Source organism: Canis lupus, chromosome 25 (assembly GCF_003254725.2).
Source record: "Canis lupus dingo isolate Sandy chromosome 25, ASM325472v2, whole genome shotgun sequence".
Lineage (NCBI taxonomy): Eukaryota > Metazoa > Chordata > Mammalia > Carnivora > Canidae > Canis > Canis lupus.
In genome coordinates this window covers 9,125,890-9,151,863 of record NC_064267.1, presented here as the reverse complement: position 1 = coordinate 9,151,863, position 25,974 = coordinate 9,125,890, and the positions used below count along the sequence as shown (strand labels likewise).

The following is a 25,974-nucleotide window of genomic DNA, read 5'->3' as shown; positions in this document are numbered from 1 at the left end:
GAAGATGCCAGCTGCTCAAGGTAAAAAGGAGAGCAGCTTCACTGATGCCCCACTTTGATTAGTAAGACTTATTGATTTTGCCCCCAAAGTTCCTCTTCTAGTGGGGAAGTTTGACTCTCCATGCCTAGTCTTGGGGCTCTAATAGAGTGCCACTCTCTCTTCCACTGCTAGAAATGTCATGCTCCAAAAGGTGGGACTGATGTGTCACTGCCCAGCTTTGGTCCAAAAATAAGGTGAGGTTGACAATAACTATCCTGGGCTACTTGCTATATAGTAATCGAACTATTATTGTATATGGGCTTATAATTGCTGTGTCAGTTTGAAGGACCATCATGGATAACCGTGAACTGGTGGCTTGAAACAAAGGACATTTATTGTCTCACATTCTGGGACCAAAAGGTCAAAATCAAGGTGCTGACGTGGCTGCACTCTCAGCGGTAGTTCTGGGGCAGGATCCTTCCTTGCCTCTTGCAACTTCTGGGAGCTGTCAGCGTTCCTGACCTGGGGCCCATCCCTGCAGCCTGAGTCTCTGTGGTCACATCACCTGCTCTTCTGTGTGAAATCTCCCTCTGCCTCTCCTAAGGGGGGTGAAATTGCATTTAGGCACCACTGATAATCCAGCATGATCTCCTCATCTCAAGATCCTTAACTGTATCTGCAACGGCCCCTTATTTGGTACCATTCACAGGCTCTGGCGTTTGGATGTAGATTTATCTTTTGGGTCCCCTTTCAACCTACTAAAAATGCTTGAATTTACCATCCCCTTTAGTCCTCCCAAATACAAGGCAAACTTAGAACAATCAGGTACTGTTTATACCTGCCCATCTATTGGGCTGTTGTGAAGCTAAAATGAAATTCCATACATGGAAACACTTTGAAAAGTGTAATATGTGTAATATGCACATGCTAGCTACTGTTTTATAATATTTTCAAAACCTCATAATAAATTTTCATAATTGTGAATACCTCCAGGGGTGATAAAGCACAAGGGTATAGCAGGGCTAACCAGGCATCACTGACCTGTCATTGGCCACTTCCTCCGCCTTCCTCACCTGGACCTTTGCTGTGTCTCAGACTTTTATATGTCATGGCACTTTGTCTGAAAAATGTTTCACTCTGTGTCCTCCTGTGGTTACTGTCAAACTCCCACTTTTTTTTTTAAGATTTTATTTATTTCTTTATTCATGAGAGACATAGGCAGAGGGAGAAGCAGGATCCCTGCAGGAAACCCAATGCAGGACTCAATCTCGGGATTCCAGGATGATGACCTGAGCCAACGGCAGATGCTCAACCGCTGAGCCACCCAAGCATCCCTCACACTCCCTCTTTAAGTCCTGGCTCAGACACCACCTATTCTATGAAGTACCTCCTGGACCCACCTTCAGTGTCCTTTCTCTCATCCAACCAGAAAGAATTACACCCTCCTTAGAAATATCCTATGGCACACAGCACAGCAGTACATCTATAAGCTTGTGCTCATTGGATATTTGTCATCTCCTCTACTCACCTGTGAGTTCCCTAAGTCCAGAACAGGGTCTGTATGTCCTAGGGCCTAGCAGAGGGGTTCATCCATGGGAGTGATGTAGGACTTGACTATAGAATGGACAGAAAATGAGAGAAGGTAGAAATAGGAAGACAGAATCCTAGGAGAGGTGGACACAGAGTTATAGGGAGAAACACTGAGATACTTACCAGGAATAAATACAAAAGGGAGCAGGGGGACACGCTGGAAATAGATGTTTAAAATATTATGATTATAGATTTTTAAGTTATTTCTGTTAATGAAGAGGATTTGTTCTACTTTTTAAAAAGACTTTATTTATTTATTTGAGAGAGAGAGAGAGAGCACAAATGTGGGGAGGGGCAGAGGAAGAGGGACAAGTAGACTCGCTGTTGAGCAGGGAGCCTCATGCAGGGCTCGATCCTAAGACCCCTGGCATCATAACCTGAGCTGAAGGCAGGTGCTTAACGGACTGAGCCACCCAGGCACCTGAAAGAGGATTAATTAGAATAACATTTTATTTTCAGAAGCTTTGTCAATGGAAATATGAAGCATAGACACTGACCTGACATCTAGTAAGAAAAGTCATTAAACAAAAAATTGTAGAAAGAGCTACTGGAAATTGCACATGTCATCATTTTAGTCATCCAAGTGGGTTAGAGTTAGGGAGAAGGAGGTACACTTGGTCTCAGATCCTAGAAGCAGCTGGGCATGGCCCCTCCTGCACCTGATGCCTTCTGGAATAGGATCTCAGCAAAAGGAGGCTGCCAGCTGCCAGCCCCCAGACTGTCCTCAGAAAGGGGAAAGGCCGTAGGCAGGAACATCCAGAGGAGGGACACCCAAGCCATAGTCTGGTTTGCCCATGTGATGGATTGGGAGAATTGGGAGATGTTACCTGGAAGCTGTATTGCCAGGGTTTTTTAGGCATATTTGGGCCTAACAGGACATTGATCTGGATGGGGTTAGTATCCTTTGCTTTAGGAAGAAGAGGCTGAAATTATGTGTGGTGTCTATGCAGAGGACCCTTCCTGATCCTTGCAAGAGACATATTCCGAGGTTCAAATCAGGTTAAGTGAAGGTTTCTTTTAAGAACAGCACTGCCTCCCAATTTCTTCCCACTTACTTGTCCATACTTGGAATTCTCTGAACAAAGAACATTTAATTCTGCCATTGGAACAAAATGCTTGAAAGCATGAAGTGACTCCCACTAAAAGCAGTGACATCAGAGCATAATGTCATTTCTCACAGAATGGGATCAGGGCGTGGGCCCCCAAAGTGTGTGTAAGCAGAGGCCCCGAGTGTAGCATTCAGGGGCTAGACTTTTGTTAGACTGGGGAAGCTAGTGGAGGTGAATCTCAACCAGTGAAAAGGCCGTGGGGAGACAGTCATGGATGAGCAGGTCCAGCTGCCAGGCTGCACCCAAGGGCCTGTTAAATCAGAAACAAGACCTGGTTGGGAGATGTGGAGATGAAATAGGAAGAAGTGCGTAGACAGCAAAAATTCAATGTTTGGTCAGGGCCCTATAGGCTGGGCAGTGCATATAGATTTTAAGACTATTTGGAAATTGTAGACATATTTGAGGAAAGTATTTTCCAGCACTTGTATTTGATGCACAAGCAGGAATGTCACAGGCAATGAGGTGGCTACAGGAGTCTAGCAGTGAGGTGCTTTCCCCCAGCCAGCAGTGTATGAACGTGAAAGGGGACCGTTTTAACCAGGTTGTAGTGAAATGTAAACAGGTTAATGGCCCAGAAAAGAATAATGAGAGAATGACTCAGTTACATTTAAAATCTTTACTCGCAAGAACTTTGGTGGTACTCCCGTGGACAATGGGAGGTTGGGGCAGATAAATGCTGCTGTTGTGAGTGTGTGCCTGATGGTTACTTCTCTGTCTTCATCTTCCTGGACCTGGCCAGCTTTGCCATAGGCCATCCCTCCCACTTGCTTCCTGGAAACCCCTCCTTCCTGTGGCCTTCCAGTCACACATGCCCCTGGTGTTGCCCTGCCCTTGCTGACTGCTCTTCTTGGCCTCTTCCCCAGACTCCCCTTTTCCCCAGGCTCTTGACATTGGTACGCCAGAGGCTTCGACCTTTGGACTGGTCTCCTCTAACTATACTCCTCTTATGGATCCCACCCGCTCTCGTAGTGTAAATCTCACCTAAGCTACAGAATCATGAGCAGTTGTGATGAAAAACACATTAGAGCTGCCCCAGATGAGTTGGAAGGCTTTCGTGAATTATGAGCCCATTTTTGTAAAACAAGATGGTGAAAACTAAAACCCAATGCCAACATACTTGTTTTTTTTTTAATTTTTAATTTTTATTTATTTATTTTTTTGCCAACATACTTGTATATGTAAGTCTCTAGATGATTGTATCTGCAGTTGTTAAAGCATGGAAAGAAACCAGCACAGTTATTAACATGGGGGGGGGGGAGTTGGGGAGGGGAGTAATGATGAGCTGAGGGAGGAAGGAGAGAAAAGGTGCTTGGGATAAAATGGAATATGTAAACTTTATGTAAAGTTGTTTCATGTGTGTATAGGTTTATCTACTATGATACATGAGAGGTTGGTCACTAAAGTCATAGTGGACATCTTAAGGTGATAGCACCTCAGACTTTCTGTTTCATATTTTTATGTGTTGTGTGAACTCTTTAAAATAGCCTGTATGAATTCTCAGGAAAAACAATGGACCTATTTTTATTTAGATAATTCACCTGAGCTTTCCTCTTTCCTACAAGAGGCTGCAAATTGGTCTTTATTTCTTTAGACTTTAAATTATTATCAAAAAATATTTTTCTCTTGAAAAGTTATTTTAATTATTATTATTATTATTTTTTAAAGATTTTATTTATTTATGAGAGACACAGAGAGATAGAGAGGCAGACACACTGGCAGAGGGAGAAGCAGGCTCCTTGAGGGAGCCCGATTTTGGGACTCGATCCCGGGACTCCAGGATCACGCCCTGGGTGGAAGGCAGACGCTAAACCGCTGAGCCACCCAGGCGTTCCAAATTATTTTAATTATTAAAACAACATATGATGGAACTTTTCTGGTCTGACACATTTCAAACTGTTTTGTCATACTTTTGACAGGTGATGCCACCTGGGATTCCTATGCCACCACCATGAGGACTGCATTCACGCCCAAGACAGGAGCGGTTCCTGCTCTAATTCGGTAGATCTTGATTTATGTCAGGTTGATGTGCACACCTTAAACTGTTCACCTGTATTCTATTATTCAGAGTCTAAAACCAAGACAAAGAGTAATCAGAGAAGGCTTATGAAAATGCACTGAGGTACAGTGCACAGTGCTCCTCCAAGCACCAGACAGGCTTCCCTTCTTAAGACAGTATCCAGACCTCTTACAGGAGAACTAAGGAAGGGAACACATGGAATCTTCATAAAGTTGATGCAGGTCATGCTTTATGATAGAGCCAGTATATAGGTTAACTGAATTGTGCTACCTGAACATGGAGTAGGAATCAAATCCATTATCTGGTATAGAGTAGGCAGGCAATGACAATTGAATAAGTGGCTGAATGGAGAATTGTTAGCACTTCCATCACCAACATTGGTCTTGGAAGCTGGAGGGCCACCAGTACTTACCCTTACCTTCACTGCTCCACTTACTGTTTCCTAAAATGGCTTGCAACAGCTCCATTTCCACCTGAATTGTGAGTGTTGAGAATTTCTATCCATCAGCCACCTCTTTAAACTCATTGGTGGGTGAGGAAGAGTGAGATCAGGAAAGCCCTATCATTGTTCATTGCATCCGTGGTGGGTGGGAAACCAGCATGGAGAGCCTTCTGCCTGCCTGTGTTTCCTCTGTGAAGTGTTTCCCACAAAGAGGATCTTTTCACCTTAAAAGTTCAAGTTGCTGGGATGCTTGGATGGCTCAGTGGTTGAGCATCTGCCTTCGGCTCAGGGCTGACCCCAGAGTGCTGGGATCGAGTCCTGCATAGGGCTCCCTGCTTCTCTCTTGCCTATGTCTCTTCCGTCTGTCTGTCTCTGTGCGTTTTCTCATGAATACATAAATAAAAAATCTTTTTAAAAAAAGTCCAAATTATTGAGAAGCCAAATGGCGTAAGGGCGAGAGCACGGCTGAAGAGTACAGCAGAAGTCGATTTTACCCTCTGCTCCCCTGCTCTACCTGCTATGATCGCTGCTACCTTCAGCAGGTTACAAGCCATCCGTGGCTCAGTTTTATGGTTGGTGAAGTGGGAATGATGATCCCTGCCTTAGGGGTTTTTCTAAGGATGGAATGAAAGCACTAGTACAGTGACTAGCACCAAGAAATTACTCCGAATTTTTCATTAATTTTTTTCTCAGTATATATCTGATAGACTTTCAAAAACGACAAGCCTGCAAGACTCTTGATATCTGAGTTACTGTCTATCCCACTGAGTTACATTATGTCCCCTAACTGGGAGATTTATCATCTGACGGGAATGATCATGCCAGCTTCCCAGTCAGTAACAGTTGTCTCAAGAAGAAACATTTGGGAAAAATTCCAAAAACAAATGGGTCCTAATGGAGTCTAGGTCAGTGGTCTTCAAATTCGCATATTTTTTTAAGTTCACAGAAAAGTTTTCATTGTAAAATAATTGTGAGAGAGAAAATGCATAGCCCATCCTAAAAGATTGACATTTTAAAATGAAACTATGAAGTCAGCAGAAACAAAATATAGCCAATGGGTAATCTAAACACTTTAACAAATTGATAGTTGGTATGATCTTTTTGAAAAATACGCACCTTCTTTAATAGGCCATTTATTTCATTCCCTTTGCTTCTTGAACTCTCTTATTCCACTCCACTTCCTCCAAAGAATTTTAATCTGCTGTAATATATTTTGTTTGAAAGCAATTTATTGATCACTCCATTATACTTTGTTGAAATTCTTTTAGTATATTAATTGAAATTAATTTTTAAACATGTTACGTGACCCTAAGTATTGAGTTATCACAATTATTTTTAGTACATGATTGCTCAAAGCAATAAATACATTACAAATGTTAATAATTACTAAACACAGAAAGTAAATTTTTTGAAATTGCATCTTAAAGAGATAAATGTGACTGTTCTGTTTGAAATTAATTTATGTATCCAGTTTTAAGTGTTATTATTTTTGGAACGAGACTGCATTCAGCATCAATTTTTTTTCTGCTTCTGGTGTTTATTTTTCAATTTATAGATGCTACTGTTGAGCAATCTTGTTCACATGAGGAACTGTGAATGAAAGGAGTTAAGTGTGGGATTGTCATTCAAGACTTTGAACTCTTTCTGAGTTATATGCCAAAAATTACAAGGTGATTTTTATGATTGAGCAGCTGACAACTTGGTTGGGTACTCTTTCGATTTTATTGAAAGCAAATAATTAGATGATATGTCATCCAGTTACTGAGTTATTTGCTAACTCATTTTCTGAGAAGTATACTGAAAAGCTACGTCTTAACAAATGACTATTCAATTACATCAGTTACTCTTTCACTTGGAAGAAACTTGTTTAATATTTTTTCCCAGTTTTATTAAGGAATAATTAACATGCATCACAACATATAAGTTTAAGGCATATGGTATGATGTTTGGTTTACATACATTGTGAAATGATTGCCACAATAGATTCAGGTAACATCTATCTTCCCTTATAGATACAAATCAAACATGTATTATGCACTTAATGAAAGAGAAAGTTCTACATGCTGAAAATGAATTGGTCTGGCAAGTCAGCATATTACTTCCATGTATTGTTACATATTTTACAATATAAAATAAAATGAGGACTGGCTGTATTAGAGTAAATATTTCATAATATGTTTGGGTTAAAAAAATGAGACTTAAGTACCTTATTGAATGATGAATACAAAATCTGAAGGAAAAAAATAACATTTTTATGTACCAGTTTTATCCAGTGAGTATGAATCTGGTAGTCTTTTTCTGGTCCCAGAAAAGATTCTGGTTGTGTTCAAAAGAATCAGCATTACCACCCTGTACTGCTTTACCTATTCAGAGATGCTTTTCTTTCTAGTGAATGACATGTCCTAGGGATTTTTTTTAAGCTGGAAAAAAGTTTAATTTTAAATATGTGGGGGAAAGGGCCATTTTGAAGCACTCTATATTCCCTGTTCTCTTCTCAGATGCTTCTCCCTAAAGGGAGCTGAACATTCTGTAATTGTTAGGAAATGAAAAACTAGACATTGCTCTTAGCTATAGCACTCTACAGCATACCTAAATTCAGGACATCCCACATAGACCACATGCCCTGGTTAGAATATGGCATCCCCCTCCCTTTTACCCGCCCCTCCTCACCCTCTCAGACCTCCAGAGGCAAGCAGGAGATAGGGGTATGGAATTCGGATTACAAGGTTCCTTCCTTGGAACCACTAACAGTTTCTCTTCATGAGGCAACCTTCTTGACCTCAGAGGCTTATACCCAGAGGTGTCTTGCACTGATGTAAGATCCTATCATGATGTGCGGAAGGGTGAAAGGTGTGGGATAGAAAACACCTGTGGAGATCTGGAGGTTTGTTCTCAGGCAGAGGCGCATTAAGAAAGAGTACATTGAGGGGTGGAGATCTGAAAATCAATTCCCTTAAAGCGATTTTATTTGTACTGTGTTGCCTTTGGAAAATCTTCATGTGCCTTTGATTACTTTAGCTGAACCTACACATCTGAATGACAAGTAAAATAGTCCATCATCCAGATGTATCCCACTTTCTAGATGTTTGGTTTCTTATAGACAGTACCTGAGTTCAACCCAGGCTTCTTTAAAAAAAAAAGCCAATATGAAACATTTTAGACATACACAAAAGAATATGCAATGAATCCCTAGCTATTATCCAGCTGCAATAATCAACACATGGACACTTTTTATATATATCTTCCACCCAGCCTTCCCGCTGGGTAATGTTGAAGCAAATTCCAGGCATCATATCATTTTAATTCTAAATATTATTTTTATGTGTATCTAAAAGAAAAGGACTCTTTAAAGATATGCAACAATACCACTGTCTCAGCTAAAAAAGGAATAGTTTCTTAATATCAAATGGTCAGTCAGCAATCAAATTTCCCACTAATGTCTCATAATTAAAAAGAAATAATTAGTCAGTTAGAAATTAAATCCAAATAAATTCTACACATTGCACTTGGTCATTATATTTTTTAACCTCATTTAATCTATAGATTCTCCTTTTTTTTTCCCCTAAGAATTTCTTTCTTGAAACAGATAATTGTTCTGGATTTTTCTGATTTCATTCCCATATATATTTCTTTCCCATATATTCCCATATATATTTTATTTTATTTTATTTCCATATATATTTTAAATAATATTTCTCTTTTCCTGTATTTCCTGTAATCTAATATTCCAAATTCATGTGATTCAAGTTTGGTATTTTGACAAAAATATTAATAGGTTTTGTGTATGTCCATCCAGGGCACATAATAGCTGGTGGACTCTCTTCTTGGACTGTGAGTAGGAACTGGTGATCATTGCCTGGATGCATGGTTTTATTAGGGCCTTGCAAACTAGTGGTATCTCAGTTCTTATGTATCTTCCTTTAATTAACTGGAATACTTCCATAGAGAGAAACATTTCTTCACCAAGTATTTGATTACATTGAAATACTGTTTATACAGGAGAGTACAAGCATTTTAAAAAATTAAGTGAATTAATGAACTTCAGATGGTTGTTCTTTTAAATTCCATTTTAGGTCTCCCATATTTTTGTTAAGAGCCATCCTAAGACACAAAATTGTTTTTTTTCAAGGGAATCTGGAAGTTAAGTGATTTCTGGCATAAAGTCTTAAACTAACCAATCTTAAAAAAAAAATGTAACAAGCTAAATTATTTGACATGTGTACTGCTGTAAGACTTGGTATTTAACCCCTCATTCTGATTTTCACTGTCTTTTCTTGTAGCCAAAAAAGTATCAGAAGACTAGGATATACATATTCCCTTAGTGATCCTATTCCCAATCAGACACAGTACAATGATGAGTATGTTTGGAAATTTCCTTCTAAAGAAGATTTGATCAAAACAGGGACTTCAAGAAGAACCAGGAGCCACAAATTTCACCCCAGTCAAGTAAGATAATATCTACATATCCATTGAATTTAATACAGTATCAAAAAAAAGAATTTAATACAGTATCAGTAATCCATACAGAATGAGAATTTGAATATGTCCCCAAATGTTTCATCTATACTTATGGTCCTTCTTATACTACTTTTGCCCACCTTCTCACATTTATTTGTAACCACTTCTCCCTTATCCTCCAAAATTTTAAAAAGACTTTTAAAAATTGAAATTAAATTCATGGGGCATAACATTAGCCATTGTAACATAAAGAATTCATTGACAATTAGTACATTCATAATGTTCTGGAACGACCACCTTTATCTCATCCCAAAACATTTTCATCATCCCAAAAGGAAACTCCACACCCATTAAGAAATTACATCCTGCTTTCCTCTTCCTTAGCCTCTGATAATTACCAATCTGCTTTCTAGCTCTATGGATTACCTATTCTGGATATTTTTTTATGAGGAATCATACAATATGTGACCTTTCGTGTCTGGCTTCTTCACTTAGTATAATCCTTTCAATGTTCATTCACATTGTAGTATCTATCAGTACTTCATTTCTTTTTATGGCTCCCTTTTATGGTTGAAGAATATTCTATTGTATGTGTATACCACATTTTGTTCTTTCATTTATCTATTGGTGGACATTTGGGCTGTTTCCAGCTTTTGGCTATATTGTCAATAATGCTGGTGCTCACAAATATTTGTGTTTGGTATTATGTGTTCTCCAGCTACCAGATCTTTTGTCATTTTGTTTACTCTGTCTGGAATCCCTTCTCCTGTCCACCAAGGAAATTCAGACATTCCTCAAGGTGCAGCTATCTCTAATTCCCTTCTCCTCCAGATGGAAGCAACTAATATTCCCTCTGACTTCCGTACCCTTCTCCCACCATAGAAAGCAATATTCAGTTATAGTAAAGGGTTTCATTTACTTGGCTACCCCCTTGGTATGGTGCCATGTGGGATGGAGCCACCTGGATGCATTCAGTAGACACTAAAGTGGTAGAAAGGGCAGGATTTGGTGACTGAAAATATATAAAACACAAGGAAGAGGAAAGAATGAAGGATGGAGTTTCTGTTTTTGACTTGGATGGCTGGGTGTATGCTGCAGCTGTTTGCTGAGCTGGAACATGGGTTAGGACCAGGTTTGGTGTGAAAGGGCATGGGGGAAATGTGAGTTCAGTTAAAGACATGTTGGTTGAAAACATGTCCAACAGGCAGTTGAGTATGTAGGTCTGGAGTTTGTGTGGAAGAGGAGAGCTATAGATGTAGACTTGGGAGTAATTAGAACATAAACACATACCCGATTTAATTTGGTTCCTCATGCTTCCATTTATTTTAATGAGTTTACCTCTTAAATATTTGCCTTAAGATTTTAAAATTATGTAAAGCAGTCAGTTACAATATTATACTATGTATGTGTTATATCCACACATACACACAAAGCATTTATTTTCCATTTAGGTGTTGTTGAAGGCTCTCAGCCAAAGAGAGCTCGAGTGGTAGGGCGTCCTGTGCATTCTCGGCCAATGAGTGGTAGCGGGGCAGACTGCCTTGTGCACTTTCAACCAATGAGGGTTACACACCAGGTGGCGGCAGCTCCAGCACCTAAATGCCCTTCCCCTTGACCTGCGACCTGCGTTGAGCGTGTGCTGCCTTGTTTACTCTGCTGCACCCTCTCTACCTGCTACTTATTTGTTTTTGTTGAATGGTTTTGGCTGTGGCTCAGGGCCTGACCTAGGATGAGGCTAGCAAGGTGCACCTTCTTTGCTAAGAGAGAGGATCTGCCTCTAAAGAACAGTTGCCCTGGGAGTTAAAGTGTAGACTAGTGGTTTGGAGCTCCTTCAAGGAAAGGGTGGTGGGAAACAACGGCCGGCTGATATATACGGGTGGCAATTGTGATGCATCCCAGTGTGGACAGTCAGGTGGAAAATGGGCTGGAGGTGGGTCAGTGTTTAATCAGTGACTACAGGACTCTGCAGCTGATTCTGTTCACTGGCACCTTTTGCTTGCAGGGCTTACATATATAGGAGGGCCCTCAGAAGACTAGCACTACCAGGGAGAGCATGTAGAGGATAAAGATGGGTGTGCCTGATGAAGTCCTGGGGAATCCGTAGGTTTGAGGTGTAGGGTAAAGAAGGAAGCAGTAAATGGAGACAAAGGAGCATTCCTAAAGGAAAGCCTGAAGGATGTGGTATCTGAAATGTCTGGGAAAGAGATATAGAGCAATCTATCATCATGTAAATTATCTCTGCTATCCATGGAGTATCCCACCAGAGGTCACTGGTGACTGCAATTCCTGTTCAGGATACCGGAAAAAAAAAAAACAATTTACCTGGGCCTAGCAATGTTCTGGGAGGGCAAAGCCTTCAGGCAGTGACTGGTTATCTGTACAACCTTTTTATTTACTTGTTTAAGCAGCCAATATTTATTGAGTGCCCAGCATGTGCCAAGCCCTCTTCTGAGCCTGGGGATGTAGCCGTGAACAAAACAGGAAAAAACCCTTATCTTTGTGGAGCTTACACGTTTGTAGGGGGAGACAGACAACTGATAATAAATATAACACACAGGCAAACTTTAATGTGCCATAAAAGGTTAGAAAGTGTTAATTTTATGGGAAAAAAATGATCAGGGAAAGGGGGATCCAGAGTGGAGTGGATGGGGTAAGGGTCTGCAATTTTATGTGGGATAATTTAGGGAGGAGTCATTTAGATGGTGACCTTCAAACTAAGATTTGAAGGAGGTGAGAGAGAAAGCCATGCTGATATTTCTGGTGAGAACTTCTCATCCTTTCAAAGGCAAAGCCTTTAGGCAGAAGTGTGTCTGGTGTTTAAGGAATTGCAAGGAAGTTTTGGTAGCTGGAGTTCAGTGAGAAGGAGGGGGAGGTGAGAACAGAAAACAAAGAGGAGGAGGGTTGGGAGGGGGAGAGGGATAGATGTGTGCTGAAGTGGGGGGAATAAATCATGTAGAGCACTATAGGCCATTGTATGGACTGTGACTATTATTTTGAAAGATATGAGGAGCCACTGCAGGATTTTGAGAAGAGGGGTCACATGATTATGCTTTAACAGGATCGCTCTGGTCAGGAGTAGAGTATAAGAGAGTAGAGGTGGAAGGCGAGATACTGGTTAGGAAGCTATTGCAATAGTACAGGAGATAAACACTGATGGCTCAGACTAAGGTGGTAGGCATGGTTGGGAGAAATGGTCAGATTCTAAATATATTTTATAGGTAAATAAGATTTTCTGATGTAAAAAATGTGAGATGGGGAGCAGAGAGATGGGCCAAGAATGACTCCAGGGATTTAGGTCTAAACAGTGGTAAGGATAGAGTGGTCATTAACAAAATGTAGAATATTTAAGACTGAAGAGGACACTCAGGAGTTCAGGTGCGGGAATGTGAAGTTAGAGGTGTCTTGGTAAAATTCCAACAGGAGATCTACAGGAGGACATTGGATATAGGGATCTGAGTTGAGGGAGACGTCTAAGCTGAAGATGTATAGGAGTTATTCATGTATTCGAAATAAAATGAGACTGGATGAGATCATCAAGCTAGAAAACAGAGGAGGTTCAAGGAATGAACCTTGGGGCACTTCACTATTAAGAGGCCAGTGGAAGAAGTAGCAAAATGGACTGAGAAGGGGCAGTCAGTTGTAGAGGAGAAAATCTAACTGAGTGTGTTGTACTGGAAGCTAAGTGAAGAAAATGAAGAGAAAGGACTGACCATTGTGTGAAATGCTGCTAGCAGGTTTAAGAAGATGAGGATAGATTGGCCATTGGCTTTAGCAGAATGGAGGTCATTGGTTGCCTTGGAAAGAGCTGTTGTGGTGGAAGAATGCTTGATTAGTGTGAGATGGAGGGCTTCTTGGAGAACTGGCTAAATTCCAGATTTGGATTGGGAAATGTGCAAAATGAGTCTGGAACATCTTGTCATGCCACAGAGCAAAATATCCATTAAAAAACTACTAGAGTTATAATGAAATTTTGCTCACAGGCCAAAAAGAATTTGAGGTTTTTTTTTTTAAAGATTTTATTTATTTATTCAGAGAGAGAGAGAGAGAGAGAGAGAGAGAGGCAGAGACACAGGCAGAGGGAGAAGCAGGCTCCATGCAGGGAGCCCGATGTGGGACTTGATCCCAGGTCTTCAGGATCATGCCCTGGGCTAAAGGTGGTGCTAAACCGCTGAGTCACCCGGGCTGCCCAGAATTTGAGCTTCTATAAGGATAATATATGCAATAGATTGAAATACATCAAACATGCTTAAATCTGTGAGTTCTGTTAAAAAGTTGGGGACACTTTCAGAGGATAAGAAACCAATTCATTATCTTAAAAACTGACAATGGGGAAAAGATCAAACTTTTATCCCTTGCCTTATATGAACTATGCCACTGGTAAACTAAATGATAGATGAGGGAAAATGTATCTTTATAAACACATTTGTGTGTAAACTAAATGATAGATGAGGGAAAATGTGTCTTTATAAACATATTCTAGCAAATAAATGAAAAAAAAGTTGGAATATCACCCCTTTGCATCTATTAATCTAGACATTAAGCATTAACAGCTGGTAACAGCACACAAAGAGAAACAGCTGTATGTTATAGTCCTCCTTGCCAAATAGTCTTGCCAGACGGATGTATTCTGAGTGTAAGTCAGTCTCCGGATCTAGTTGTCAATTGCAGGAAATACAGGGAATAGAGAAACTTGCTAAACTACACAATGAGTATGCATTCCACAAAATCCAGAGTGTGGGAACCTCTACACATTGAATGTCTTGGTTTCTTCAATAGAGGGATTTAAAGGGAAAGAAGAGGATGCAGAGGGACCCTGAAGATTAAAGACACTTAAAAGACACATTTTGGGGACAAGGAATATATGTAACTATTTTGGGGAATTGCAATATAAAGGCAAATTGAGACATATCTTAATAATTAGAGGGGAAAGTAGGGTGAAGAGGGAGTTTTCTTTTTAAGAGAAGTGAAGGCAAGCTTGGATATTGACGGCCATGATCCCAAAGAGAGGGAGAAATTGAAGTTGTAAGAGAGAAGTGAAAATTGTAGGGGTCATGTGCCAGAGTAGACTAAATGTGTGGCCTGTGGCACACCAGGGCCCATGGGCCCTGCTAGGAGCACCTGCTGCTCTACTCCCATCACAGCATAAGGGAGTGTGGGTATGGTAGCTGGGTGGTGGCATGGTGGGTTGTGTGTGTGGAGGTTCTCATCAGATGGCTTCAATTTTCTCAGGGAAATAGGAAATAAGGTCATGAGAGAGTGAAAAAATGGAGAGAGATGCTGGAGGTTTCAAGCGTCATAATCATAAAATTTCTTTGCAGGAGAGAGGACCTGCCCTCCCGCCTCCTATAGGCTGATTCTGAGGCCTTTCCATGGGAGGCAGGTATCTCTTGAAGCCTGGGGCTCTGAGGGGAAGCAGTGGCTGTCTGCTTCTTGGGCACTTACAGCTAGAGCTAGCACTCACATGGGTCTTCTCTGGTTTCAGCTGGAGATTTCTGGTTGCAGGTATAACTCTTTGGACTTTGCAATCACTTTTTCTTGTCTCCATAAGAAAAATCAAAGAAATTATGAAGTACCTGTGTTACAGCTGGGTAAACTGATGGCTCCTGTTGGAATAGGCTCCTGTATACACTGCAGTGTGATATCTGGATGTAAAGGATACAGAAGAATATGTACACACAAGCACACATAGTCTTCATTGCATTAGGTGAACCCATATGGATTTTCCTGAAAATTGTGTCTGTATTGATAGGACCTCTTTCTTTGGACACTACCTCAAGGTCAATCAGCAGCATCAATAAAGAGCTACCTCCCTTGGAAAATCGCTGCTACAGAAGAAGAGGTTAAGAAGGCAATATCAAATCAGTTTATTTCCAATACTAGAAGAGACTTTGTGGACAGAGCAAAAGGTAAATGTGTTCATATTTCTCCTTTCTCTGGTTATATGTTGTGCAGTGGAGTTGTAGTGGTGAACAGCACAGATTCAGTCTCTTCCATCAGGGAACTCACAGTATAGACTCAGAAAAAGGCAATTTAGCAAACAAAAATAGTCAAGTATAAAAAGGTGCAGCGTGTGGGTAATGCTGTGGGTGCGCACAGAAGAACATGTAACCTAAAGTGAGGGGAAGGACCAGGAAAGGCTTCCTGGGCATGAAAAATGAATATAAAAGAGCCTGGCAAAGATGAAGAGGTAAAGTTAAACATGCTGTTTCCAATTATTGCTATTTTTAAAAATTAAAACTTTCATTAAACGAATGCATGCATACACAGAAATCAAATAAAGGCTTATTTCAAAATAACAGCTGTTCTTTAACCCTACTCCCTACTAGCAGTCAATTCAATCGTTTCATCTGTTTCTTATGTAATCCTCCATATTTTAAAATAATATGCATATAACTACTACCTTTGATTCATCAATTTTAGGTATTATTATTGATTTCCTATTATGGTGGTTGAGGATTTGGCTCTCCTGAAACTCTTTCTTATACCCCTTCCATCCATTCACTCAATAATTATATTACAATTTCTGTTCAATTCAGTTGCTAATGTGTATATTGTGATGATATGATTATGTAAATATTCACTGCTGAGCCAGGTGGTATTTTATGATTGTTTCCTTTCCTTTTTCTTTCTTTTTTTTTGTTTTGTTTTGTACTTATCAGAGTTAATAATTGACTTTGTTTCACATCCTTAGTTTTTGATGTGCCTGTCACTAATCTTTTCCAAATACTTTGGCACATACTTACCAAGATTTTTTTCAAAACACAGTTTCAAACACTCTACCACTTCTAGTATTTTTCCCAGAGATGTTTCTGACACCCTCCATCATTATCCTCTAATCTAGACTAGTTATTTTGTGGGTTTGCAGCCCAACTGTGCCCTGGGACTTCCTTTCTCATCATTCTGGGGAATTGCTTTGGCCTCTGCCTGCATTGGATCTTGTTTCCTCTTCCTCAGTTTTGCTGAAGCCCATCTCCAGCAGTTTCCTAAGCAAGAGTGCACATGAAGAACTTTTCTGAGTGTATTCTTCCCAATTTGGAAATGTCCTTTTTAATTCCTTACACTTGTCTGATAGTTTGGGTGGATATAAAGTTCTAGGATGATAATCACTTCCCCTCAGAATGCATTCCTCCCAATGTCTTCTAGCATCCAGGATTTCTTTGTAGAAAATTGATGCCATTTTGATTCCTGACCCTTTTGTATTTTATTCTTCTGGAAGCTCTTAAGATCCTTTCTTTATTCCTGACATTCCAAATTTCACAATTGTATACATTAGTAATAATCTTTTGTCTTTGATTATGCTGGATAATCAGGGGCTATAGAGGCTAGAGTCATGTCCTTCAATTCTTGGCATTGTTTCCTGCATAGTCCCTTCTTACTTTTCTCCCATTTCTTTTCTCTATTCTTTTCTAGGATTCCTAGATTAGTTGGATTGACCCTCCAATTTTCTTACCTTTTCTCTGCTAGTATCTTTCTCTTTATATTTTTGTTCTGCTAACTTGAAAAATTCTTTACCTTTTAATGTAGATCTTCTATTGAATTTTAATTTCCAAGCTCTTGTTCCTCCTCTTGCTGATTTTTTGTTTGCAGAATAAAATTAATAAGTTCTACTTACTGCAATATATAGACTCCTGCCTTTAACATGATTATTTTTTAAAAGTCTTCTGTTCTTGTTTTATACATGTAGTAATTCTCTTACAAAATTTAGTATATTTATGATAGACCTAATCTTCAACATTTTCATCTATTGTGTTGTCTCCATTTTCTTTGAGAGTTTCAATGGTCTAATGAAAATTTGATCTTCTGTTCATATTTACAAGATAGTAGAGGCAGATTTACTATGATGCCAATAAAATTGTCTCATTCCGTGGACTCTTCTTTTTCTTGAAGTGAGTGTATGCAAAATATTAATCTCTAAGTTTCACAAACTTACAAGGGAGATACTAAAATACGATTGGAAACTACATACCGAGATGGGGCTTGTTAGCTGGTCCTTGATTTAGATGGTTAGGTCATAAGCTCTCTTTTTGTTAGGAAACCCCTAAATGCTTCTATTTATAGGTCAGTTTCTCCAGGGAGATAAACGTTTGGCTATTGGCATTTTGAGAGCAGGATAAGGGAGGAAACTGGGATCTTCCTGCTTGCTGTGCAAATTCTCACTGAACCCCTCTCTTTTTTCTGTTCAGCATCACACTATGCCCACATTTCACTGTGCCTCATGTCCTGGCATACAGAGCTTCTTTGGTTCAGTTTTGTACCTAATAAACTTCTGGTTAGGAAAGGACAATCAAATAACTGCATGAGCTTAAGAAGATGGTGCGGAAACTCTATCCACTCTGTATATAAGCTTTCACCCAAGCCTCTTGTTTTCAGTCTGAGCTACAGTACTTGCCTTTTCCAGTATCTGTTACAGAAACCTATTGGGGTTCTATTGTGTATAATAGCTCACGGTTTTGTTATCCCTTTTGACAGTCATTTCGTTTTAGCTTCCTCTATTTTGCTAATTCAGTTGGCACATCTGTATTTGATTTCCATCTTCTAAAAATGTGTTAACTTCTAATCTACTATCATTTTAGTGGAGTTTGGGGAAGGAGTAGTCAAATATGATATAGATGATCTTTTATGAATCTAAACTGGATCATATTATTCTATGGCTTTATGTCACTGGGTTTGCATTGCAGTTTGAATCCAAGTTTCAGTTTTTCAGTTCTTTCTCTTTGTTCATCACATCCTGCAAGGTTGGCCTGGACTTTGCTTCCCTCCTAACTGTTCCTTCTCCCTCTCATTCACCAGGCTCCAGCCACATGGCCTTTTAAAAATTCCTATAAGATGCTAATTTTCCCCCACCTTCAGCCAGTGTACAGGCTGTCCCTTTTGCCTGCATTGCTCTTCTCCAAGCTTCTGTGATTTTACTGTGTCATCTATAGACTCCAGCTTAAATGTCACCTTGCCTGTGAGAGCTTTTCTTACTATTTTGTCTAAAGAACTGTGCCACAATTCTAGCACCTTGCATTTTCCAGTCATTTGTTTACTGATTCTTGTTTTTGGTTGTTTTTTTTTTTGCTCCTCCTCCACTCTTCAGCGGGTTCCCCAAATGCCTTTGTTCACTCAGAATCTAGCTCAGTATATAGAGTCTAATCCTGGTGTATAGGAGATGCTCTGTAAATATTTGCTGAATGATGGAAAAAAATATATGGGAAGTGCACTTTCTGAAGTTAGATGAGTATAGAATCAAAAGACCTCCATACTTCAGATAAACATTAAGGGTGATGGGAAGACATTTGAAATGTCAGCATTCTTAAAAGATGTCTTCAAGCTTCTAATCAAAGTCCTTTCAATGTGCACAAATTACCATTTCCCCATGTGTAGATAAATACCCAAGACCTGCCAAGAGTCTCTCCTAAATCTTTTAGCTCCATCTGCTTCTCTTCCTCCCCAAAGCCACTGCTATCATGTCTCCTCCTTAGATGACCTCTAATCCAGCTCCTTTTTTCACTTTTGTTGCCTCCAACCCACAGCCCATACTATAGTCATTGCAAGTTTCCAGATGTGCAAAATGATGTCACCTTCCAGATGAAAACCCTTCAGTGACTCCCTATTGTCCACAGGATAGAAGCCAAATGCCGCAATGTGAGCCTGTACAATCTGGTCTCTTCCCACTATACCAGCATTCTCCCTCACCACTCTCCACGCTCTCTGTGACACCGACTGCTTTCCTTCCTCAGACTCACCATGCCCCCAGCAGCCTTGTGCCTTTTGCACACATTGCTTCCTTCCTGTGGAACACCTGTCCCTCCCTTCTTTTAGCCTATGTCTATCCATTAACTTCATTTCTCTCCTGGGAGTCTTCTCTGATCCCTCAGTTTGGATTGGTGGCCCTTTCATATGTTTTTATAGATCTTATTCTTATCTCTTTTGCAGTGTTTATCACCTAATATTGTAATTCTCATTTTTTGTATCTGTTTCTCTAAAGCTTTAAGCTTCTGAAACGCAGAGGCCATATCTTATCTTTGTATTTTCATTATTGTATTAAGGCAAATGAGTGAAAAGCACTAAAAGGTGTTTGTTTTCACATTCAGGCTTGGAGAATTTGGCTCTGATGAATTGGAACAGCAGACAAAGACAGCAGAACTAGTTCTCAGTAGTCCCAGTGGTTTTGAATAGTCCTTGCTGCAGATATACTTTTGAATTGGGTCTTTCTGCAAATGCCATACTAATCTTCAATGGGCCAGTTTCTCTCTTTGGGCTATAGCTACATTAGTGTAGTATCACTGTTATCAAGAGGAAAAGAAGCAGTGGGAGCTGAGCTCCTGAGGAACAGGGATGGCTCCCTGGGAGGAGTCCAGGGCCTGGAGGTGTGATTAGTATTGGGTCTGGTTAGCTCTGAGTCATGGTTATCCGCCTGTCCAAACTTCGATACCACTATGGGGACTTCAGGGGTTGTTGGGTCCCTTTGTATAAAGAATTTCTCTTCTTAATAATGCTGAAGAAACTCATTAGCATGAAATTTTATAAAGGCAATAAACGCATTAGTTGAGAAGAACTACAGATTACTGTAAGCATATATCACGTAGTCACTAGCATGTGGTTCAGATTGTTTCTGATTTTTTTCTTTCATTCCCTCATTAATTTAATAAACATTTAATGAAGTTTGTTACTGTGATAAGTGCTAAGGTATCAATGAAGAGTAAGGCTTAATCTTTATTTTCAAAGGAACTCAGTAGGTCTAGGCCCCGATTTTTGCCTTTTCTGGGTCTTCATCCCCAATTGCTCCACTGTACTGATTCATTATGGTCTATGTGAACTAGCCTCTCAGGACCCTTTGCCAACTGGTTCCTCACCTCTCCTGCTTTACCCTCAGCTATTTCTCCCTGCCCTGCATACCTTATACTTCTGCCAGCCAGACCATACTTCACAAACACACTGTGTACCTTTTGCTTTAGTGTTGACCCATCATTAAAGCATATCCTTTTAATTCTTGTCTTTCCTTCCCTTCCCCTAACTGAGCTCATTGTACACTTTCTGGGCTTCTATAGCACCTATCAAAGCCTCTGAGGGAGTGATTCTTAAGCACATAGGAAGTTTGTTCACAGTTTAAGTGCCTCAGCCCTACTTCTAGAGATTCTCAATGTCTGGGATGAGGTTCAGCAAATGTGGTTTGGAAAAACCTTCCCAGGTAAGTCCGATGTATTATCTCCATATGAGAACCATGGTTCCAAATACAAGACATCACATTCCATGTCTGTTTCTCCTGTGTATATCTTTCTAATCACACTAGTTTGAGGTTGTCTCAAGGTAGAACAGTGACTACATTATTTTTAATTTTGGCACAGAGCACAATTAGGAACTGAAGACATTTGCTAATGAGTGGTAACTCTAGGGAAGAAGGATAAGCATATGTAGCACGTACTTCAACAGGAATTTGTTTTCTTCCTATAAAGCTATTAGTAATTTACAAAAAGCCAAGTTATAGATGGTGCTTACCAGGAACAATACCAGATGATTTTCCAAAGTATCTTTTTTTTTAAATCTTAAGAGATGTCCTAATTTTAAGCCACAGAGTTGCCTCTTCTCTATAACCTTGTCTTGGGCAGTTTAAGAGGTCAGTATAAGGCCCTTTGAGTACCCACGTCCTCTTTTCCTGAGTCATCTAAATAAAGAGGCAGCATATAGTGAAACTTTCTCTCACTGTGCTGGTCTAGACAGAGATCATCTTTTAAAAATCAATATTAAAATGCTCTTGGATGCCAGTAGATGATGTCACATATTGTTTGATACATATCTGAATTTATTTTGAAAAGACCTATTGAAAAATGAATTCAGAACAAGATTCGAGTTTAGTTTTAATAGTAATTGGCACTATTTGAATACTGTGCATAATATCCATGGTCTTAACATTTTTGTCCTGAATAAAGTTGGTGTTACATAATGTGCCTCTGAACCAACACTTAGTAGCAAGAATTAAGGATGAAGTCATTCTAAGGGAGATGGCATGTGACTCCTCTATAATCTGGTAGTGCTTGTGGAACCTGACATTTAGTGCTTCATAGCTATTTAATGATTTTTTGTTTAATTAATATTTGTTAGCAGAGTGATTTCAAAGAAATGATAGTGCTATTGTCCACCAATGAGGACAATGTTACTTACCCCTTCATCGGTAAGGGATAAGCTTCAAGTGGTTCTTTTCCAGGTAATGGGAATGATATGTACTGCCCATCTGGGGCTACCAGATTTAACAAACATAAAACATAGGATGATCTGTTAAATTTGACTAAAGATATAGATTAGATAAACAATGAGCACTTATATACACTTATACTAAGAAATTATTCATTATTTGTCTGAAATTCAAATTTAACTGGTATCTTATGTTTTATATGTCAACCCTGGCTTTACCTAAAAATCTCTCACTCTGCTCCCCACCTCTGTCCTAGGTAGTAGGCAGGCCTACTGGAATGAGGAATGCCTCTGTGTCTACCCAGCAGAGCAAAACAGTACTCCAAACTGACATACAATATCTTCATTAGGAGCTGCTTCTAATCATTGGAGCATATACTTCCTGTGCCTGATAAAGCAGAAAATTATTTCTTGGTTGAAATATCCATAAAAACTACATTGAGTGTACCTCTTAACACAAGAAGAGCAGGTTTAGTGTGATAAATTGGATTCTACTGCCAGAAGCAAAATGGAATGAAAGTACGATGCTATTTTAAATAGCTTACAAGAACTTTTGCATTTGTACCCCCACCCCAGCTCAGAAGATTAAGGAAAGTTCTCAGGTGCCTCTGGAATGGAAAAAGTTACTTCCTCGACCTGCAGACACTGAATTTCGAAGGAATTACCAAGTTCCAGCTAAAATTCCTGAGCTACGGGATTTTAGTTTCAAATACGGATGCTACTCAAGGCTACCAGTTGCTTCTCAGGGTCTAGGTAAGTACACCTGTAGCTTTTAAAGTGATACCATAGATTCTGTCCTTGTTCTAAGATTCTTTGGCACACAGGGCCTTTGCAGGTAATCTTGGTAACAATCATGAAGAATGCCAGTGATCCCTGCATCCCTGCAAGGAATCAAAACTATGCCTAGCTTCAAACCCAGGGAATGAGTAAGTCTTTGAAAAGAACTGATTGTTTATGCTTATGAAATGAATACCTGCTCTTTCTGAGGGTGGGGTCAGGGAGGAGCAGTTGTTGGGATTAGAAGATGCTTCCCCCTTATAAAACAAAAAGGAAGGATTTAGTTGCTATAAATTGAACAAAAAAGAGACTGGGTAGGACTCAAATTAGAGTTGTCAATTATCCACTGGAACTTAACCGCATGGTAAGCATCTTCAGATTTGACAACCATTCTATTCAAGTGTTCTTTTATGATCCTGATTCCTGTTGCTTTCACAGAAAGGTTTTTAAAAGTTTCGTGATCAAGCCACCTTGAAGCTACTGGTCAAGAATATAATTTAGTATCAGTCTGGGATTAGTGATAGATTCCTGGCAAGGAGTTGGAATCGAGTAGTGCTGTAGTGAAACAAACAAACCACAGATAGAAGCTTAGCATCTATCTCTGTGACTATCATAAATAAACAAAATTAAAAAAAAAAAAAAAAGAAGCTTAGCATCTAGAGGTTAGAAGACAGTCTAGAAGTTACCTCATCTAGATCCTCACACCATGTGGGAATCCCCTCTATCCCATCCCCTTTGCTAAGGGATGATGTCATCACTCTTTGGGGCAGTGCATCACCCCAAGGCAGCTTTTTCATTCTTAGATACTGTTTGAAAGTTCCCAACAGCTAGAACCTTCCTTGCTAACCTTTTCTTTGGTTCTACTTCTTCCTACAGAGGTTAACTAATATAAATTGTTCTTCCTATATACAAAAATTTTATTATATACTTTTCATATTCTCTACTTAATGCATTTCCAGACCTTATAATAACACTATTCTCAGAATGTAGCATCAAAATCCCCTCGTCAGCCTGCTTCTTCCCACTGGCCAGTGGTCCCTGTAAAGGAGACACCTGGGGCTGAAAGTAGTATTTAAGATGTCCTTAAGATTTACAAAGTTTAAAAAAAAAAAAAAAAAGATTTACAAAGTTTGGGCATGTTTTGGAAATTAGGTTCTCACATCATATTTTTATTGCTTTTTTTTTTGTCATGATAATTCCATCACTATCAGAACCCACATTAAATGGACAATATTCAGAATCAGACATAAATGATTTTGGTTTTTCTTGCACCTGATACTTCTATTAGCCTGAATATGTAATAAGTGCTGGCTGGACATATCATCACTGCTCATCTGAACACATCTGGATCCCTAAGGGACTGCTCTTAGTGTGTGAGCCCACGTCTGCACAGGAGATTGCACAAAAGGGAAAGAAGCTTCTATGAAGGCATTTGTTTACTAAGGAGATAGTGACTGCTACCATCCCAACATGTTGACCTGTAGAAGAGTCAATTTCAGGGAGAACTTTTCTGAAAATGGTAGTCAAACCTGAGTTTCTGGCCATCAACCCCAACCACCCCCCACTGCTAGCAACTACAGTCCTGAGTCCCAGAAGCTCTGCATAGCCCGAATCATAGGACGAATCACTCCTACAGTGCCTCACTTTCTAGTACCTTCAGGATCCTGACTAAGCTCCAAGTTGGGCTCAGGGCTGTTGGGGCTTGTTTGACAAAGAAGGGCAGGAATTCTTTGCTCAGCAAGAGCCTCCATGTCTTTCCTTCTCTTCTGTCCCTCCTAGTCCCTTCCGTGCTGTTCAGCCACATAAGGAATCAAGAGCGTACAAAGAAGCAGACTATCTACCAAAGTGATTACGGGAAAGCCTACCTGGATTTCTTAATGATTTTAAACTCATTTACTCCTTCTCAAGTCACAGAGTACCTTCAGAATGTTTCCTACAAAGGTAAGCAGAGGCTTTGAGACACTATTGAATGAATTTACAGATCGTAACACATTGCTTTATGCCAAATAGAAAATGTTCCAACTTTTAGCCACTGGAGTTAAATGTTCACAAAAGGGCAGCCCAGGTGGCTCAGCGGTTTAGCGCTGCCTTCAGCCCAGGGCCTGATCCTAGAGACCTGGGATCGAGTCCCACTTCAGGCTCCCTGCATGGAGCCTGCTTGTGTCTCTGCCTCTCTCTCTCTCTCTCTCTCTCTGTGTGGGTGTGTGTCTCTCATGAATAAATAAACCAAATCTTAAAAAAAAAAATGTTCAGAAAAAAAGATGAACATTGTTTCAAAGAAATGCCATAGTTTTGGGCAAACCTCAACCCCAATGAAAATAAATTTTTCCTAAAAGAGGCCGCACTAGTGACTGTATCCCCACTTATTAAAAAAGAAACATCTAGCTTTTCACTCATTCAGACCATGGTTGAATTGCTCTGGGATGACTTCAATATTTATTGCCGTTAAGTGATTTCTTCTGTGGGTGTTTATACCATCTCACAGTTTTATCTTACATAATCTTTATTTCCTGTTTGATGGTACTTTTTGTGACAGGCTTTTTAGGTACATGAGGATCTCTGTGTATAATATCCTCCATTCTCAGGACAGTGTTAGTTCATTCTGTTTAACAGACTTATCCCAGCGCTGGGCTCAGGGACTGGTATCTGCTTGGGAGCATCTCAGGGGCAACTGGTCAGTCTGTGTATGTGTAAAATGTCAACTCAGAGAATAGAAGTTGGGGGAGAGGGTACTAAATTCTTCCAATGGCTGCCCTCAGCATCCATTGCTAGTCAACACACTCCATTGCTCTGCATTTTTTAGCACATGCCTCAATGCAGACATATTTATTTCTATAAAGTATATTCATACTCCACTAAGCTAATGTATTATGTAAGTTATAAAACATACTAAATGCCAAATAAACTAAAAAGTGATACAATATAATCCTATATAACATAAATATGCACACAATGGATCATCTTCTACATGCCACTTGGGGCTGTGGGCTATGTGGTGATCACTGCCTTGTTTTGTGCCCTGTGGTCAGGCTTAATTTAGAACTTCCACCAGCTGCTTGGTAACCCTCCAACTGATCCCTGCCTCCTCCCTGCCTTTGGTCCCCCATCTCTGTCCTTTATCTGTCCCCAGCTACAATGAGAAGAGCTTGACCCTCTGAAATCCTCACTGAAACTCTTTTATGCTAGGATCTTGTGCCCCACACAAAACTGAAACCCTACTGTGGGCGAGACTGGAAAGGGGGTGTGCATGTTGTGTGTATGTGTGTGAAAGGAAGGAAAGAGGATACTTTCCATTATTACAGACTGAAGGTTGATGGCCCAAAGGCCCTTAAAAGAGCTTGAATGTTGGGTTTCACAAAGTACCAGAAGCACATGTTTTACCTCGATCTAAAGAACAAGCAGAAGCCGTATTTGCCATTGGGAGAGTA

General features: G+C 39.9%; 1 protein-coding gene across 4 annotated transcripts in view; it reads left to right on the top strand.

Moving 5' to 3' along the window:
- TEX26 (testis expressed 26) overlaps positions 1 to 25,974 on the top strand; it is a 31,400-nt gene that overhangs the window by 1,552 nt on the left and 3,874 nt on the right. For 2 of the 4 annotated variants that reach the window (XM_025462574.3, XM_025462575.3), the window contains 5 exons: positions 4,595 to 4,676; positions 9,418 to 9,583; positions 15,345 to 15,501; positions 22,346 to 22,522; positions 24,326 to 24,487. In XM_025462574.3, the coding sequence (XP_025318359.1) occupies positions 4,595 to 4,676; positions 9,418 to 9,583; positions 15,345 to 15,501; positions 22,346 to 22,522; positions 24,326 to 24,487 (744 nt within the window). Of the gene's footprint in view, positions 1 to 171; positions 234 to 4,594; positions 4,677 to 6,692; positions 6,808 to 9,417; positions 9,584 to 15,344; positions 15,502 to 22,345; positions 22,523 to 24,325; positions 24,488 to 25,974 lie in introns of all 4 variants that reach the window. The other 2 variants (XM_025462577.3, XM_025462576.3) reach the window with 2 other exon arrangements.